Here is a 13,686-nt window from a genome sequence, read left to right as displayed (position 1 = left end):
TACACAATCAGCTTGTGGACTTTCTTCTCATTGGTTGGTGGTGAGGTAATGGGGTGATGTTTAGGGAATCTTAATCATCAACATCTGGTTCCAACCAGTCTGGGGTCTACATGCTTGTGACCAGCATGTAGTCACCATACTCCACCTGGGCAGGGGTCTTAGTTTCTGCAAAACAACTCTAAGAGATCCCTTGAGGAAGAACTAGGACTCTGTTTTATCACTGCACTATTGCTTCTTGACTGCATTTCTTCACTTCTCTAATTGGTCTTGAGTCTGCTCTTAGGACTCAGAGATGTCATAGGAGACTAAAGCCTTTTGCTACAAATAAGAAATGGGGGACAAGGAGGGAGTTTTGTATTCAGGAGGGCCCCACAGGGTTCTGCTTGGTTTCAGTCCCAAGTGGAGGTCTCCGGGCACTGTCAGAGGTGCCAAAGGGCTGTCCTGACCTTGGCATGCCCCTGCCCAAGGCCCTGTCTCTAGCTGAAGGCTGAGAAGGCCCCTTGGTCAAGATGCAAGCCATTCTGAGTGCATGCACATTGGGATTGCAGGCTCCTAGGACCAGCTCACCATGGGCAGGTGGAATGGGGCAGGGCTGGCAGAACTCAGCCCAACATGATAGAAGCTCTAAGGAGCAGAAAAACAAAAAATGATTCTGATCATTGGTTTCTGGCCCTGAGAGGGGCAGCTAAGCAGACCAAGCATATCTTTGGCCACTGTGGAGCTGGATGAGTAGTTTATTTTGGGGGATCTGGCCATTTATTAAGGGACGCCCTCCCCTCCACCCCCTGTGAAGAAGCCACAGGCTGGGTTTGTGGCAGGGCTGCAGTCTGGGGGCCACCTGAAGGAGCAGGGCCATGTCACTCAGCACCCAGTCACTTACCCGAACTGCCTTCTGCAAGGGTGCACCGAGTACTCTTGTCAACTGAAACAAAGTGCATGACCTAAAAGTTGAGACTTGTGTTTTATTCAGCAGACATTCCTAGAACTTCAGGCCCAGGAGACAGCATCTCAAATAATTCTGAGAAAAATGCTCCGAGGAGGCGAGGGTAGAGCCAGGATATATAGGAGTTTTTTTGCAACAAAGGGCAGGTAGAACATCAAAAGATTATTGTTAATAAAAGAAAACTAGATATCCCAAGTTAAGGTATTTGGCACTTTTCTGTGTATGGAAAGATGCAAGAGTCTGGGTTCACTGAAATCATTCCTTTGATATGAATCTCAGATATCTGGGGCCAGCATTCTCTGTTTTCACATCCTGAGTTTCTTCAAGCTCTACTGTTGTGAGTGGCTGCAATCTAATGGGGCATCCCCAATGGCTCAGCGGTAAAGAATCCACCTGCATGCAGGAGACGTGGGTTCGATTCCTGGGTCAGGAAGATCCCCTAGGGGAGGAAATGGCAACTCACTCCAGTATCCTTGCCTGGAAAATCCCATGGACAGAGGAGCCTGACAGGCTACAGGCCAAAGGATCTCACAGGCAGTCTGATGACTGCTAGGTGGCCAGTATTCCTGGTCTCCATCCTGAGTTCCCTCAGGGCTCATTGTCAGGGGTGGCTGCAATCGCTGATGGCTACAGCATCACTCCACGATGTCCAGGCAGTGTGTTAACTCTCTTGGGTTAACAGACCTGAACAACCAGCCTGAGGAACCATAAGGTTTTGCATAAATGGGCAACCCATCCTGAGGAAGAAATGCCTAAGTGAGACCCAAAGGATGAACCAAAAGAGCAGGTCAGAGAAAGGAGGGTCTCACATGTGTGAAGACTTAGAATTAGAGAAGGGCAGGGTGCCCTGTTGGAGAAGGAGGTGGCAACTCACTCCAGTATTCTTGCCTGGAGAATTCCATGAACAAGAGGAGCCTAGCAGGCTATAGTCCATGGGGTCACAAAGAGTCAGACATGGCTGAGCGACTATCACTCACAGAGTCCCCTGCGTCCATTCCCTGGCTGTGTTGGGCAGGCTTTCCACTGTGTCACTGTCTGTCTGGATCATGAAAATAATGGGAGCTCAGGTCCACAAGGATTCAAGGCAGGGGGAGAGCAGGTCCCTGCTCTGCACGTCCGAAACCTCTGTCTGGTGGCCACAGAGAATGGTTGGAGGGGTGAGGCTGGAGGCAGAGAGAGCCATGAGGCGGTTGTTATTGCACTCCAGGTGAGAAAGAGGGTGACCTGGATTAAGGGAGCAGCAGTGGGAGTGAAAAGAAGTAAACAGGTTAGGCGCTGTGTTGGAGAGAGCGCAGCCGGACTTTGGCAACGAGTTGGAGTTGGGAACGAGGGAGAGGTGTCAGGTATGACGGCCTGGTTTCTGACCTGAGCCGGGGTGATGAGTGGAGGGGCCATTTCAGGAGGTGAAATGGAGCCCAGGAGGAAGAGCGAGTGGGAGGACTCGGGGAGGGGAAAGGGGTATGTCTGACTGATGCAAAGGAGCCCAGCCATCAATGATGGGTCTCCAGAAGCTTGTCTTAATACCCAAGCCACTTGCCCATGGGGCAGGGTGGCTACTGGACCCTTGGCCCCCAGAGATTGTCTCCATGTCAGGACAGCCTAGTTTGGCAGAGGATCCTGCTGGGGACCTTATGGAGTCAAAGTCAGGGCTTGATGCTAAGTGCAGCCTCCACATTTCTCTGAATCTGTTTGCTGTGGGATGGAGGAGGGGATGGAGGCAGAGGCAGGGGAAGAGGGAGGCTATCTGTCGGCCTGTATGGTGTTTGGGGGTGTGTTCTGTGGGTACACATGTGTGGGGCTGTGTGCCAGGGGTTGGCTGCAGTGGCAGCCAGGCCAACCTTGCCCCTCTGGGGCGGTGCTGCACCTGCAGCTTCGAGCAGCTCTGCATCAACCTGGCCAACGAGCACCTGCAGCAGCTGTTCGTGCAGCACGTGTTCACCGTGGAGCAGGAGGAGTACCGCGCGGAGAGCATCGCCTGGGACTACATTCACTACACCGACAACCGGCCCACCCTGGACCTGCTGGCCCTCAAGCCCATGAGCGTCATCTCCCTCCTGGATGAGGAGAGCCGCTTCCCACAGGTGCCCTGGGCCCGCCCACCTCGGGGGAGACCCCTTGCCTGGGAAACTCCACTGCCCTGAAACCGCGGGGGCTGGCAGAGGAGCCCCCGCCTTCCAGCCTCCCTCTCCCTCAAGGCTCGCCTCCTGGAGGAAGGCACCTGAGTCCGCCCTCACTTCTGCTCCTCAGCATAGATTATTTAGATTCAGGAACACACCCCCAGAGAGGGCTGGTTGAGCCTTGTGGGCCAAGGGCTGCATGGAGTGCAAGACGAGGCAACACTTTCCTTCTTGCTTTGGGGGACTCTGCATGTCTCTGGGGAGATGGACTCTCAGGGAGTCAGTAAGAGCTCTGATCCAGAGAAAGGAGATGCTCTGCTCCCAGGGAAGGCTACAGCCAGCGAGCTGGCAGCCTCTCTTCCTGCCACGGCCCTCACTCAGGGAACAAGCCCCTGCCCCTGACACATCCGCTTGCTGTCTGTAGAAAGGCCCTCAGTCATTCTGAACCCAGTTGCTTTGCCCTTTGAGGGAGCCCCTGAGACCTGGGGGTGTACCCAGTGGCTGGGCTGTGGGTCCTCAGCCCATAGGGCATCCGTTCTTCCAGGGGACAGATACCACCTTGCTGCAAAAACTGAAGAGTGTCCATGCTAACAACAAGGGCTTCCTGCAGCCCAAGAACATCCACGATGCCCAGTTTGGCATCGCCCACTTTGCTGGCGAGGTGCACTACCATGTAGAAGGTAGGTGAAGCTCCTCTCCACAGTCCCTTCCTTCCAAATCTGGAGCACCCCAGGGAGGCCATGGAAAGGAGGCTAGGTCATTTTGCAGAACCAGCAATGGGACCGAGGGAATGGAATGGACCAGGCATGTATGTTTGTGTTTTGTTTTGTTGGTAATAGTTCTACTGAGAGATAATTCACATCCATAGAATTCACTCATTTGAAGTCTACAACTCAATGGTTTTTTAGTATATCCATAGACTTACGCAGCTGTTGCCACAATTTTAGAACATTTACATCACCCCTCAAAAGAAATCCCCACTAGGGACTTCCCTGGCAGTCCAAAGGTTAAGACTCCATTCTTGCGTTCAGAAAAACAAAAGGAACTCCCATTAGCAGTCTTTCTTCATTGCTTCCTAATTCTCCCCAACCCCAGCAACTGCTAACTTCGGTCTCTGTGGATTTGCCTGTTCTGGACATTTCACATAAACAGAATCGTGCATCGTGCGGCCTTTGTGACTGGCTTCTTTCACTTGGCATGGCGTTTTCAAGGTTCATTCACACTGTAGCGTGTTTCTGTACTGGTTCTTCACACTGCATACAATGGTCCGCAGCACAGATATGCCACTTTCTGTTTATCCCTTCATCAACTGATGCATGTTTTTGGCCATTATGAGTAACGCTGCTATTAACACTCATGTACAAGTTTTTATGTGGACATACGTTTTCACTTCCTTGGGACACATACCTAAGAGAGGAATTGCTGGGTCATGTGGTATTTCTATTTAACTTTTGGGATAAGCACCAAACTGTTTTTCAAAGTGGCCGCACCATTTTACATTCCCATTAGCAATGTATGCAGTTTCCAATTCCTACAGCTCCTTACCAACACATGTTAATTGTTTTCTTTTTTATTGTAATTACCTCATCAGATATAGAATTTGCAAATATTTTCTCCTCTTCTTTGGGATATCTTTTCACTCTCTTGGTAGTGAAAGTGTATATGTGGAGATAAGGTCAGGCATGTTTTTAAAGATTTTATTTATCTAGTGGCGGTGCTGGGTCTTCATTGCTGCACGTGGGCTTTCTCTGGCTGTGGCAAGCAGGGGGTCCTCTCTAGTCGCAGTGTGGTGTGAGGGCTTCTCAGTGTGGGGGCTTCTCTGGTTGCGGAGCACAGGCTCTAGGGAGCAAGGGCTTCAGTAGCTGCGGCACTAGGGCTCAGTAGCTGTGGCCTGTGGGCCCTAGAGCTCACAAGCCCCGGTAGTTGTGGTGCCTGGGTTTAATTGCCCCATAGCGTTTGGGATCTCCCTGGACCCTGGATATAACCCATGTCTCCTGCATTGACAGGTGGATTCTTAACCACTTGACCACCAGGGAAGTCCCAAGCCTAGTTTTGATTAGAGAAATAAGGGGCTGAGGTGGTCAAGCTGCTGGTGTGCTTAGAAAAATGGGAGAGGTGGCCAGTGGGTCCTGTGATCAGGAAAATGAGGCGGGAAGCCAGAGGGTGACTCTGTGTGGCTTGTAAGGAGAACTGAGGAGCTACTGTGGTCTAACTGGAAACTTGGAGTCAGGGATGCTGCAAGTACACTTTTCAGGTGGAGGGACAAGGCAGCAGGAGGGGCTGCTGTTTTCACATGGAGGAAGGGAGGTGTTCTGAGACCAGGGGATTATTTCTGTTGGAGAAATGAGGAGGTAAGGGGGGGGCTCCTTTATAACTCCCACCAGATCCTGGCTTTGGGGCTTTTCCGAAAGGGGGAGCCCAGAGCTAGTGGGACTTCAGAATTCCAGAACACAGAGACACTGAGCACATCAACCTCCGTGGGCTACTCAAGGCCAAGTTTTAGTTTTTGAAGTGAACTGCAACTTCCATGTATGCTAAGAGTAAGGTCGCTTCTTTCTAGGCTTTTGGAGCACAGAATTCCATTAATGCTCCTGGAAACTGAGCCTGCTGGGTGTTTTTCAGTGCTCTGCTATCTTCATGACCTAAGCCCATTACTCTGTCTTTTGGCGGGGATGGGGTGGGGGGAGGTTTGGGCCCAGGTGTGCCTCAATCATCCCCCCAAAAGCACCTGGGGCTGGGAGGCTCTGTCTAAGCCTGGAAGGGCACAGGGTAACATCACGTGCCTGCTCGCCCCGTCTGCAGAAGGCTGTCTTCCAGCATAGGGCTGAGAGAGGGGCTTATGTGCCAGCCTCCTCTTCAGGTGGCCCTGGAGCCTGGGAAAGCAAGCTTGTTGTCACCACACTCAGCTTGGTGAGGGCGGCTCGGTTTGAGCTCTTGGTCCAGTCTTCCCCTCTCATAGCACCTGCTGGCAGAGAGGGAATCAAGCTTCCTCTTCCACCATTGACATGGCCTTCCCAGACCCCACACGAGGCTGTGCAGGCATGCACAGAGCACCCCACTAAAAAGGGGTGACTTAAAGGGAGAAGACAAGTTGGAGTCAGGCGCTTGTGGGGTGCAGCCTTCAGCAGGCCCCCAGTCATCGTCTGGCCTGGTTTTGAGAAGCAACCATCCTCTGGCGCCTTCTTCTTGCCGTTCCATGCCCTGCCTCAGACAGGTCCACTCTCTCCCACGGCGGGAGGGAAGATGGGCTGTCCACTCATCCCCAGACGCACGCTGTGTCCCCTAGCCAACACTCCCATAGCAACGTTCCACAAATAGATACAGGGATGCATTTTCTCACGGTCCCAGAGGCCAGGAGTCCAAGACAAACGTCAGCAGGACTGGAGCCTTCTGAAGTCTCTCCCTGGCGTCTCTCTTGTTCCCATGCGTGTCTGTGTCCTAATCTCCTCTTCTTGTAGCACACCACTCTGACTGGGTTAAGGCCCACCCTAACAGCCTTATTTTACCTCCCTGACCTCTTCAAAGGCCCTCTCTCCACACACATTCTGAGGTACTATGGATTAGAGCTTCAGCATATGGATTTGGGGGGCAAACAGCTCAGCCCATACACAGCCCCCTCCCTAATTTCTAGAGTCTCACTCCTTAAGCTGGAGGGCCCTCCGACTCTAGCATGTTGCTAGAGAAGGGCCTTGGGGCACCCAGGCCCTCAGGGTCTCCTTAGTGAGCGGCAGACATGCTTCATTCCCAAACCTACTGGGTCCAGGCCCACGCATGTGCCTGCACATGTGCATTCACGCAAGTGCTCACGTGTATGTGCACACACTGCCTGTGGGCACACGTTCAGTTCCAAGACCAATGCAGTTTATACTTATAATGAGGAAAGAAATACATTTTAGGACCTCATAATCAGCAAGTCACCTACCCCTGCCCCCTATCCTTGAAGCCAGGAAGCCAAGTCATGTTTAATTTCTTTCCTTTCCCCATTTTGGGCTTCCAGGAAGAGCAAAGCAGCGATTTCTCCCCCTTGCTGGTTCCACAGGGACATGTGAAGCAGCTGCTCCTTTTCAGACAGGCTGCTGGGGAAGGGTGGGCCTCCCAGCAGGAGTGTCCAGATTGCAAGCTCCCTGGACGCAACCAGGTTGCCAGATTTTCGGAAGTTACGGGGCTGGGCAGCCTTCTTCGCTTTCTCCTTTTCCTTCTCTTCTGTTTTGCTCCCTTATGTAGACAAGCGGTTGGCTCAATCAGATTTGCCCAGGGTTCCCCAGAAATTCAGAGCCCTGACGAGAATCCACAGGCTCCACCCTCGGGAGGTCCAAACCGCACAATGATTGCACAGTCCGTCTGCTGTGCTGCTAGTGGGCTCCTACGTGGACGCGGGAGTGACAGTGGGGGCTGGGAGGGCCAGGATGTTGAGGGGAAGGGGCTCGCTCCCACCCGTAGTCCACCCGGGGAGCTGCGGCTGACAGAACAGATGGGAAGGCCTCAGGCTTCCCTGAGCTGAATGACAGGGCCCAGGTGAAGGGCCACACGGCGCAGGTGGGAGCCACGTGTGGGTCAGTAGGGCCTCCCGGAATAGATGACGCTCGAGCTGTCCTTGAAGCACAAGCCAGCATTATCCTGGAGGGCTTAGAAGGGAAGAACGCCCCAGAGATCTCTTGGGGGCCATAGGCCATCAGGAGAGGGGAGACCCGTGGGGTGGGGCACAGGTACTAGGGGAGAGGAGACCCCCGGGGTGGGGTGCAAGCTTGGATGGGGGAGTTTGGGGTGGGGATGGTGGGTTGTGGGGGCTGCAGGGTGTGGATGTGACATGACTTGGTGCTGAGCGGAGGCACTGGATGCCAAGACGTGGGGAGATGGAGGTGGGCATGGTGGCCTTCTGCCTGCGCCTCACCCTCCCCTCCCCGGTCTGAGCTGGCGGGGGCTGGGGGCTCTGCTTCCCCACAGGCTTCCTGGAGAAGAATCGGGATGTGCTGAACAGGGACATCCTCGCCCTGGTCCACTCCTCCCAAAACAAGTTCCTGCGGGAGATATTTGGGCTGGAGTCGGAGGAAAGCAGGCGGGGCCCTGGAAGCATCGTCCGGGTGAAGTCGAGCAGCCAGCAATTCAAGGTGGGCTCTGGTGGCCCTGCTCTGCCCAGGGCCTGGGGGGCAGACAGGCATGGAGAAGCCCCGCTGCCTGGAGTCTGGGGTGCAGAGGTGACTGCAAAGGGGCTGAGGTACTGTGGGGGTAGTGGCCAGGGGCAGGAGCAGGGGGCTCTGCCTGCTTCCAGTGAGCAGTGGTTTGAGCAGCAGGCTCACTGAGTTTGTTTGTGTTATTTCTTTCTATATTGGTCTCTGTGTATGTTTTATGGGGGGAGTGTGGTGTATGTGGTATATATGTGTGCTTTGTGTGGTGTCTAGTATGTGTGTGTGTGTGGTATGTGGGGTACATGTGTGTTTTGTGGGTATGTGTGTGTGGTAGGTGGGGCGTATGTGTGTGTGGTATGTGGGGTACTTGTGTGTTTTGTGGGTGTGTGTGTGTGGTAGATGGGGTGCGTGTGTGTGTGTGGTATGTGGGGTACTTGTGTGTTTTGTGGGTGTATGTGTGTGTGGTACGTGGGCTGTGTGTGTGTGGTGTGTGTGTGGTATGTGGGGTACTTGTGTATTCTGTGGGTGTGTGTGTGGTAGGTGGGGTGTGTGTGTGTGGTGTGGTGTGTGTGTGATATGTGGAGTACTTGTGTGTTTTGTGGGTGTGTGGGTGTGGGTAGGTGGGGTGTGTGTGTGTGTGGTGTGCTGGCAACAGCGCTGGGCCTGCTGACCAGAGAGGAGGGAGCAGAGAGCCCCTGGTGCTCCTCAGAGCAGCCTAGGACATCCTGGCAGGGTGGGGGTCTCCCTTCACCCCTTGACAGTGACTGTTCCAGAAGAGCCCTGTGGGTCATCTGATGAGGAGCTCCCCCACCCCTGGGCTGGGAGACGGGGTCGGCACACTGGCACAGGAACTGTGGGTGCAGGCATAGGAACCTCCCGCCCCCTACTCCATGCTGTAGTCCACACTGAGGCGCCCCACCCCCACCTCCACAGGAGCTCCTAACACTTTAGTGCCCAGGGCCCACAGCATGACCACATGCAGAGCCAGCCCAGAGAGGCACCAAGGAGCTATGAGGCTTGCAGGAACTACCCAGGTCTGGAACCAGCTGAAGCTGAGCCAGATCCTCTGCCCTCGTGGAGCCAGGCTGGACTCCACAGCTGAGGCCGGAGCACAGCCTGGTCCTGGCCCTGTAGGGCCTCCAAGGCATGTCCACAGGTTTCAGGGAGCCGGAACAGGAGGAAAATGCATTATTTTAAACCCAGGAGAATGCTGCCCATTGTTATACCTGCCAGGGATTGCATCCTATTCTCGGAGGCGTTAAACCATGAATTTGAGTCTCCAGACTGATGCAATTTGGCAGTACATATGTTTGCCAAGCGCATTTGACCTTGGAAAAAGTTTGATCAAGGAGCATCACCAAGATCAGTATGGCACAAAAGCACACACTACTCTTGGCCCAAGGCTTTCCCGGTGGCTTAGCGATAAAGAATCCACCTGCAATGCAGGAGACGCAGGAGACTAGGGTTTGGTCCCTAGGTTGGGAAGATTCCCTGGAGGAGGGCGTGGCCACCCACTCCAGTATTCTTGCCTGGGAAATCCCATGGACAGAGGAGCCCGGTGGGCTACAGTCCATGGGTTCACAGAATCGGACGTGACTGAAGTGACTGAGCACCCACTTACGCACTCTTGGCCTGGGTTTTTTGTTTTCTCTTGCATCCATCATTTTAATACATTAAAAAAATACTGTATACATTTACAGTAATGCTTACAATGTACAGTACATAACATTCAAAAAGAGCATACAAAATCTATACAAAAACTGAAAAATGTAGAATGGCAAGGAAAAATTGACATTGTCTCCTCACCCTGGTGCATCTCACTCTGGGGTCCCCACTCCTAGACAGGAGGCTTGCCCAGCTCTACTTGCCTCTGGGTTCCCAGTGTCTCCTGGGTGCCTGCACACAGTAGGCACTTGGGGAACCTATGCTAAACAAATGGATGAGCGACTGGATGAATGTAGCCCTGCCCACCTGTGGGACCTCAGCAGAAGCCCTCGCTGTGCCCTGAGTCAGCTGTGCCCTGGACCGAGCTCCACTTGTGCCCTGTGCTCTGTCTAGTCTGCAGACTCCAGCAAGCGGCCCTCCACCTTGGCTGGCCAGTTCAAGCAGTCTCTGGACCAGCTGATGAAAATCCTCACCAATTGCCAGCCTTACTTCATCCGTTGCATCAAACCTAATGACTACAAGAAGCCGCTGGTAATGAGGGGAGTCTGGGGACCTGCACAGGACGAGGGGAGGTATCTAAGGGAATGAATGTGATGGCATCTGGAGTCATGTCTCTCCTTTCACCAGTACCTGGGCAGCTTTGAAGCTATCTGCCCCCATTTTACAGATGGGGACACTGAGGCAAGGTGGCCAGTCTAGACCATTTGAAGGTTGGTGACCTTTAAGGCTTTGGATCTCCCAGACCTCAACTGTTTCCACACTGCCATTTGCTTGCCATTGGCCAAGTGTGTTGCTTCTCTGAGCCTCAGTTTTCTCTTCCATAAATTCTGGATCTGCCAGCCTGCAGTGAGCAGCAAGGGTTGCACATGACTGTGTGTGTGTGTGTGTGTGTGTGTGTGTGTGTGTGCGTGTACCATATCTGCATAATTAAGCCACATTCCATAAGGGCAGCAACCAGTACTGTGATTTTAGAGGCTGACACCAACTACTGGTCACCGAGACCTGAGGCCATTAAACCCTTGGAAAGTGACTGTATCTACTTATGTGCTGGGTGGGAGCCTGCTGCCTACCCAGTCCCTGGGATTCCAGCTTGGGAATCCCACCCAGAGACCACAAATTTAAAGGCTTCCAGACATGGGAAGATGCCATCTGAAAGGAGATAAAATGATTTTTTTTAAAAAGTCTTATAAAAGAAAAAAATAATATTACATTAAATAAAGTTTCTTTTTTGAAAGTATAAAATTACATGAATTTCAGACTGGCCCAGGAAATCCAAAATGCATCTTCCTTAAATCACAGTGCACAGATGTTAGATAGTAACTGTGCTCCCAAAGGCCCTCTGCCACAGAGGCTTGTGGGTCATGCTCAGGTCTTGTGGGTGCCCCTGGCTGAAACACCCCTGGGAGAGGCAGCTCCTGTGCAGGTATAGGGGAACCCAGGCTGAGGGGCCAGGCGGGCTTAAGGTTGAAGGCTCTGCCACTTAAGAATATGTCTCTGAGGCTCAGGCACCTCATCTTTAAGTTGGAGCTAAGTGCCCCATCCAGGTAGAGCTGTTGTAAAGATTAAACAAGAAATACCAGGTCCACCAGAAATACTGGACAAATGGAAGAAATCTAGTTGCCCAAAACTGCTGGGTGGTCCTTGACCGCATTAGCAGTTGCCTCGGTGGCCCTCCATGTTTCCAAGTGGGTGACTGCCTGCTGGTAGGCTTGCCGGATTGGAGGGCATGCACCTAGTCCCCAGACACTCCTGGTTCCAGGTGGAGGGGCCCCTCTAGGGTGCCAGCCATGGCTGAGCCCCCATACCCTTGTGCAAAGCATTGTGACCAAACTCCTCTCCAAATAGCTGTCTCTGGAGGATGCAGAGACTAAATCCATTACAATATTTTCTGAGTCTAAGTAGGGAATGTACTTCTTCTTTCCACTAGAGTGGGAGGCATAATGGTGCCCCTGCTGGAAGGACCCCAGGGGCAGTGGTCACCCCAACATTGGCAAGGTCAGGAGGAAACCGTGTTCTTTGGGATCACTGTTTGGGGGCATTTAACAATATTTTAAATGTGACATATGCAAAAAAATTTTCTATTCCTCATACTCTGCATATCCTGAAAATGAGGGAAATTTTGCTCTTCTTATGGATGTCCCAGTTTGTATGTGATGGACTTTTATCTCCTTGGAAACACTTCCAGGACTTTCAGCTTCTTCAACCAAATATATCTCTTCAGAATAGAATTTTTATGAAACCAAGTGTTTGTTTCGTTCTCCTGCATTTGAGGACAGCGGCAGAGGTGGTGGCTCAGAGCTGGTGGCGAGTGGTTGGGAAGGGGGCGGCCCGTTCTATCAGCCCCTCTCCTCTGCACCCGCAGCTCTTCGACCGGGAGCTGTGCATCCAGCAGCTGCGCTACTCGGGGATGATGGAGACCGTGCACATCCGCAAATCCGGCTTCCCCATCCGCTACTCGTTCGAGGAGTTCTCACAGAGGTTCCGCGTCCTGCTGCCCAGTGCCATGCGCACGGAGGTGTGTGTCCCCGCAGCCCGGCCGCAGGCCGCAAGACGCGGCGTGCGCATCCTGAAAACCCAGGCGCCTCTGGGCGCCCCCAACCTCCCAGTTCCAAGAGGGCTCAGGGCCCCTTCTTGATGCCCAGGGGCCGAAGCTTTGAAATGACCCCTGTTCCTGCTTCCTTTCTCTGGAGGAGGCTAGCGGCTGAATATGTTGCTTCTAGGAGCAACCAAAGTTTAAAGCAAATACTCCCTTTTAGGGCAGAATGTCACAGAGGTGATGTGTGGTCGTTCTATCCTTCCCCCAAACACTCAGCCATCCTGAAGTTTGGACTGCCCGTGTCCAAGGGCCACACTGAGACCCCACACCCTTGGAAGCATTGTGGTCTGGTAATCCTCTGGACCCCATCTTGATCCAGGGTGCTGGGGGCTTGTGCCCTGGCCCAGCAGCCCCTGACGGTGACCCCTGTGGGAGCAGAAAGACCCCGATCCCTAAGAAGACCTTGAGGAGGGACCTCAGCCTCCTGCGTGACTCCACCGAGCCACTCGTTTCCTCCTGGCAGCTCCGGAACAAGTTTCGCCAAATGACCCTGCGCATCGCCGAAAGGTGGCTGGGGACAGATAAAGAATGGAAGATGGGAAAGACCAAGATCTTCCTGAAGGTGAGAACCTGAAGCCTGTGTGGCTGGTCTGGTGCCCGTGGGTGCCTGCTGCATGCCCAGCCCCTGCCCTCAAGGAGCCTGGTCGTAGAAAGCCATGCTAGGGGAAAGGGAGGCAGGGAGTCACCGAAAGAGCCCAGCCCAGCCTGCGAAAGCCCAAGGGGGCTTCTTAGGAGAGGACGTTTAGGACAAGACCTAAGGAGACAGAGGGGCTGCCTCCAAGCTACTGGGCAAGAGCAAACAGGACCTGAGGGAGGTCTTCCACTGTCCCCCAGCCCCGGAGCAGTCTTTGCTGCCGGAGCCGGAGCCGAAGCGAAGTCTGCAGTCAGTCCTGGGGAAGCCCCGCCCCTGCCTCTCTGGGGAGGCGGAGCTTCAGGGAAGGTGGCAGTGTGGACCCTGCCCTTTGACAGCTCATCCTTGGCAGGGTCGGGCAAGCAGCACCACTTCCCACCTCCCACCTCCCTCTCCATCAACTTACAGGCAGGCCCAGGGTCACAGCTGAGGCAGCCTCCCAGCCCCTGAGGCTGGCCTTCGGGCCCTGCAAGATTTTGAGTTGGGTCTAAAGGAGAGAGTGTCAGTGTTTCCTAGCTCCACACACCTTGGGTAGGTCAGCAGGGTGCGGAGGAGGAACAAGAGAAGATCAGGGCCAGAATCAGGGCTCTGCCAGCCCACCTGGCACC

At 53.6% G+C, this 13,686-nt stretch overlaps 1 protein-coding gene across 5 annotated transcripts in view; it reads left to right on the top strand.

Moving 5' to 3' along the window:
• Positions 1–13,686, top strand: part of MYO7B (myosin VIIB) — a 102,607-nt gene that overhangs the window by 44,957 nt on the left and 43,964 nt on the right. For all 5 annotated transcript variants that reach the window (XM_061432130.1, XM_061432138.1, XM_061432114.1 and 2 more), the window contains exons 13-18: positions 2,814–3,024; positions 3,605–3,740; positions 8,005–8,168; positions 10,245–10,382; positions 12,214–12,366; positions 12,911–13,009. In XM_061432130.1, coding sequence (XP_061288114.1) covers positions 2,814–3,024; positions 3,605–3,740; positions 8,005–8,168; positions 10,245–10,382; positions 12,214–12,366; positions 12,911–13,009 — 901 coding nt within the window. The remainder of the gene's footprint in view (positions 1–2,813; positions 3,025–3,604; positions 3,741–8,004; positions 8,169–10,244; positions 10,383–12,213; positions 12,367–12,910; positions 13,010–13,686) is intronic.

This window comes from Bos javanicus, chromosome 2 (assembly GCF_032452875.1).
Source record: "Bos javanicus breed banteng chromosome 2, ARS-OSU_banteng_1.0, whole genome shotgun sequence".
Lineage (NCBI taxonomy): Eukaryota > Metazoa > Chordata > Mammalia > Artiodactyla > Bovidae > Bos > Bos javanicus.
Note: the sequence above shows the minus strand (reverse complement) of the source record. Positions and strands in the feature narration are given on the sequence as shown.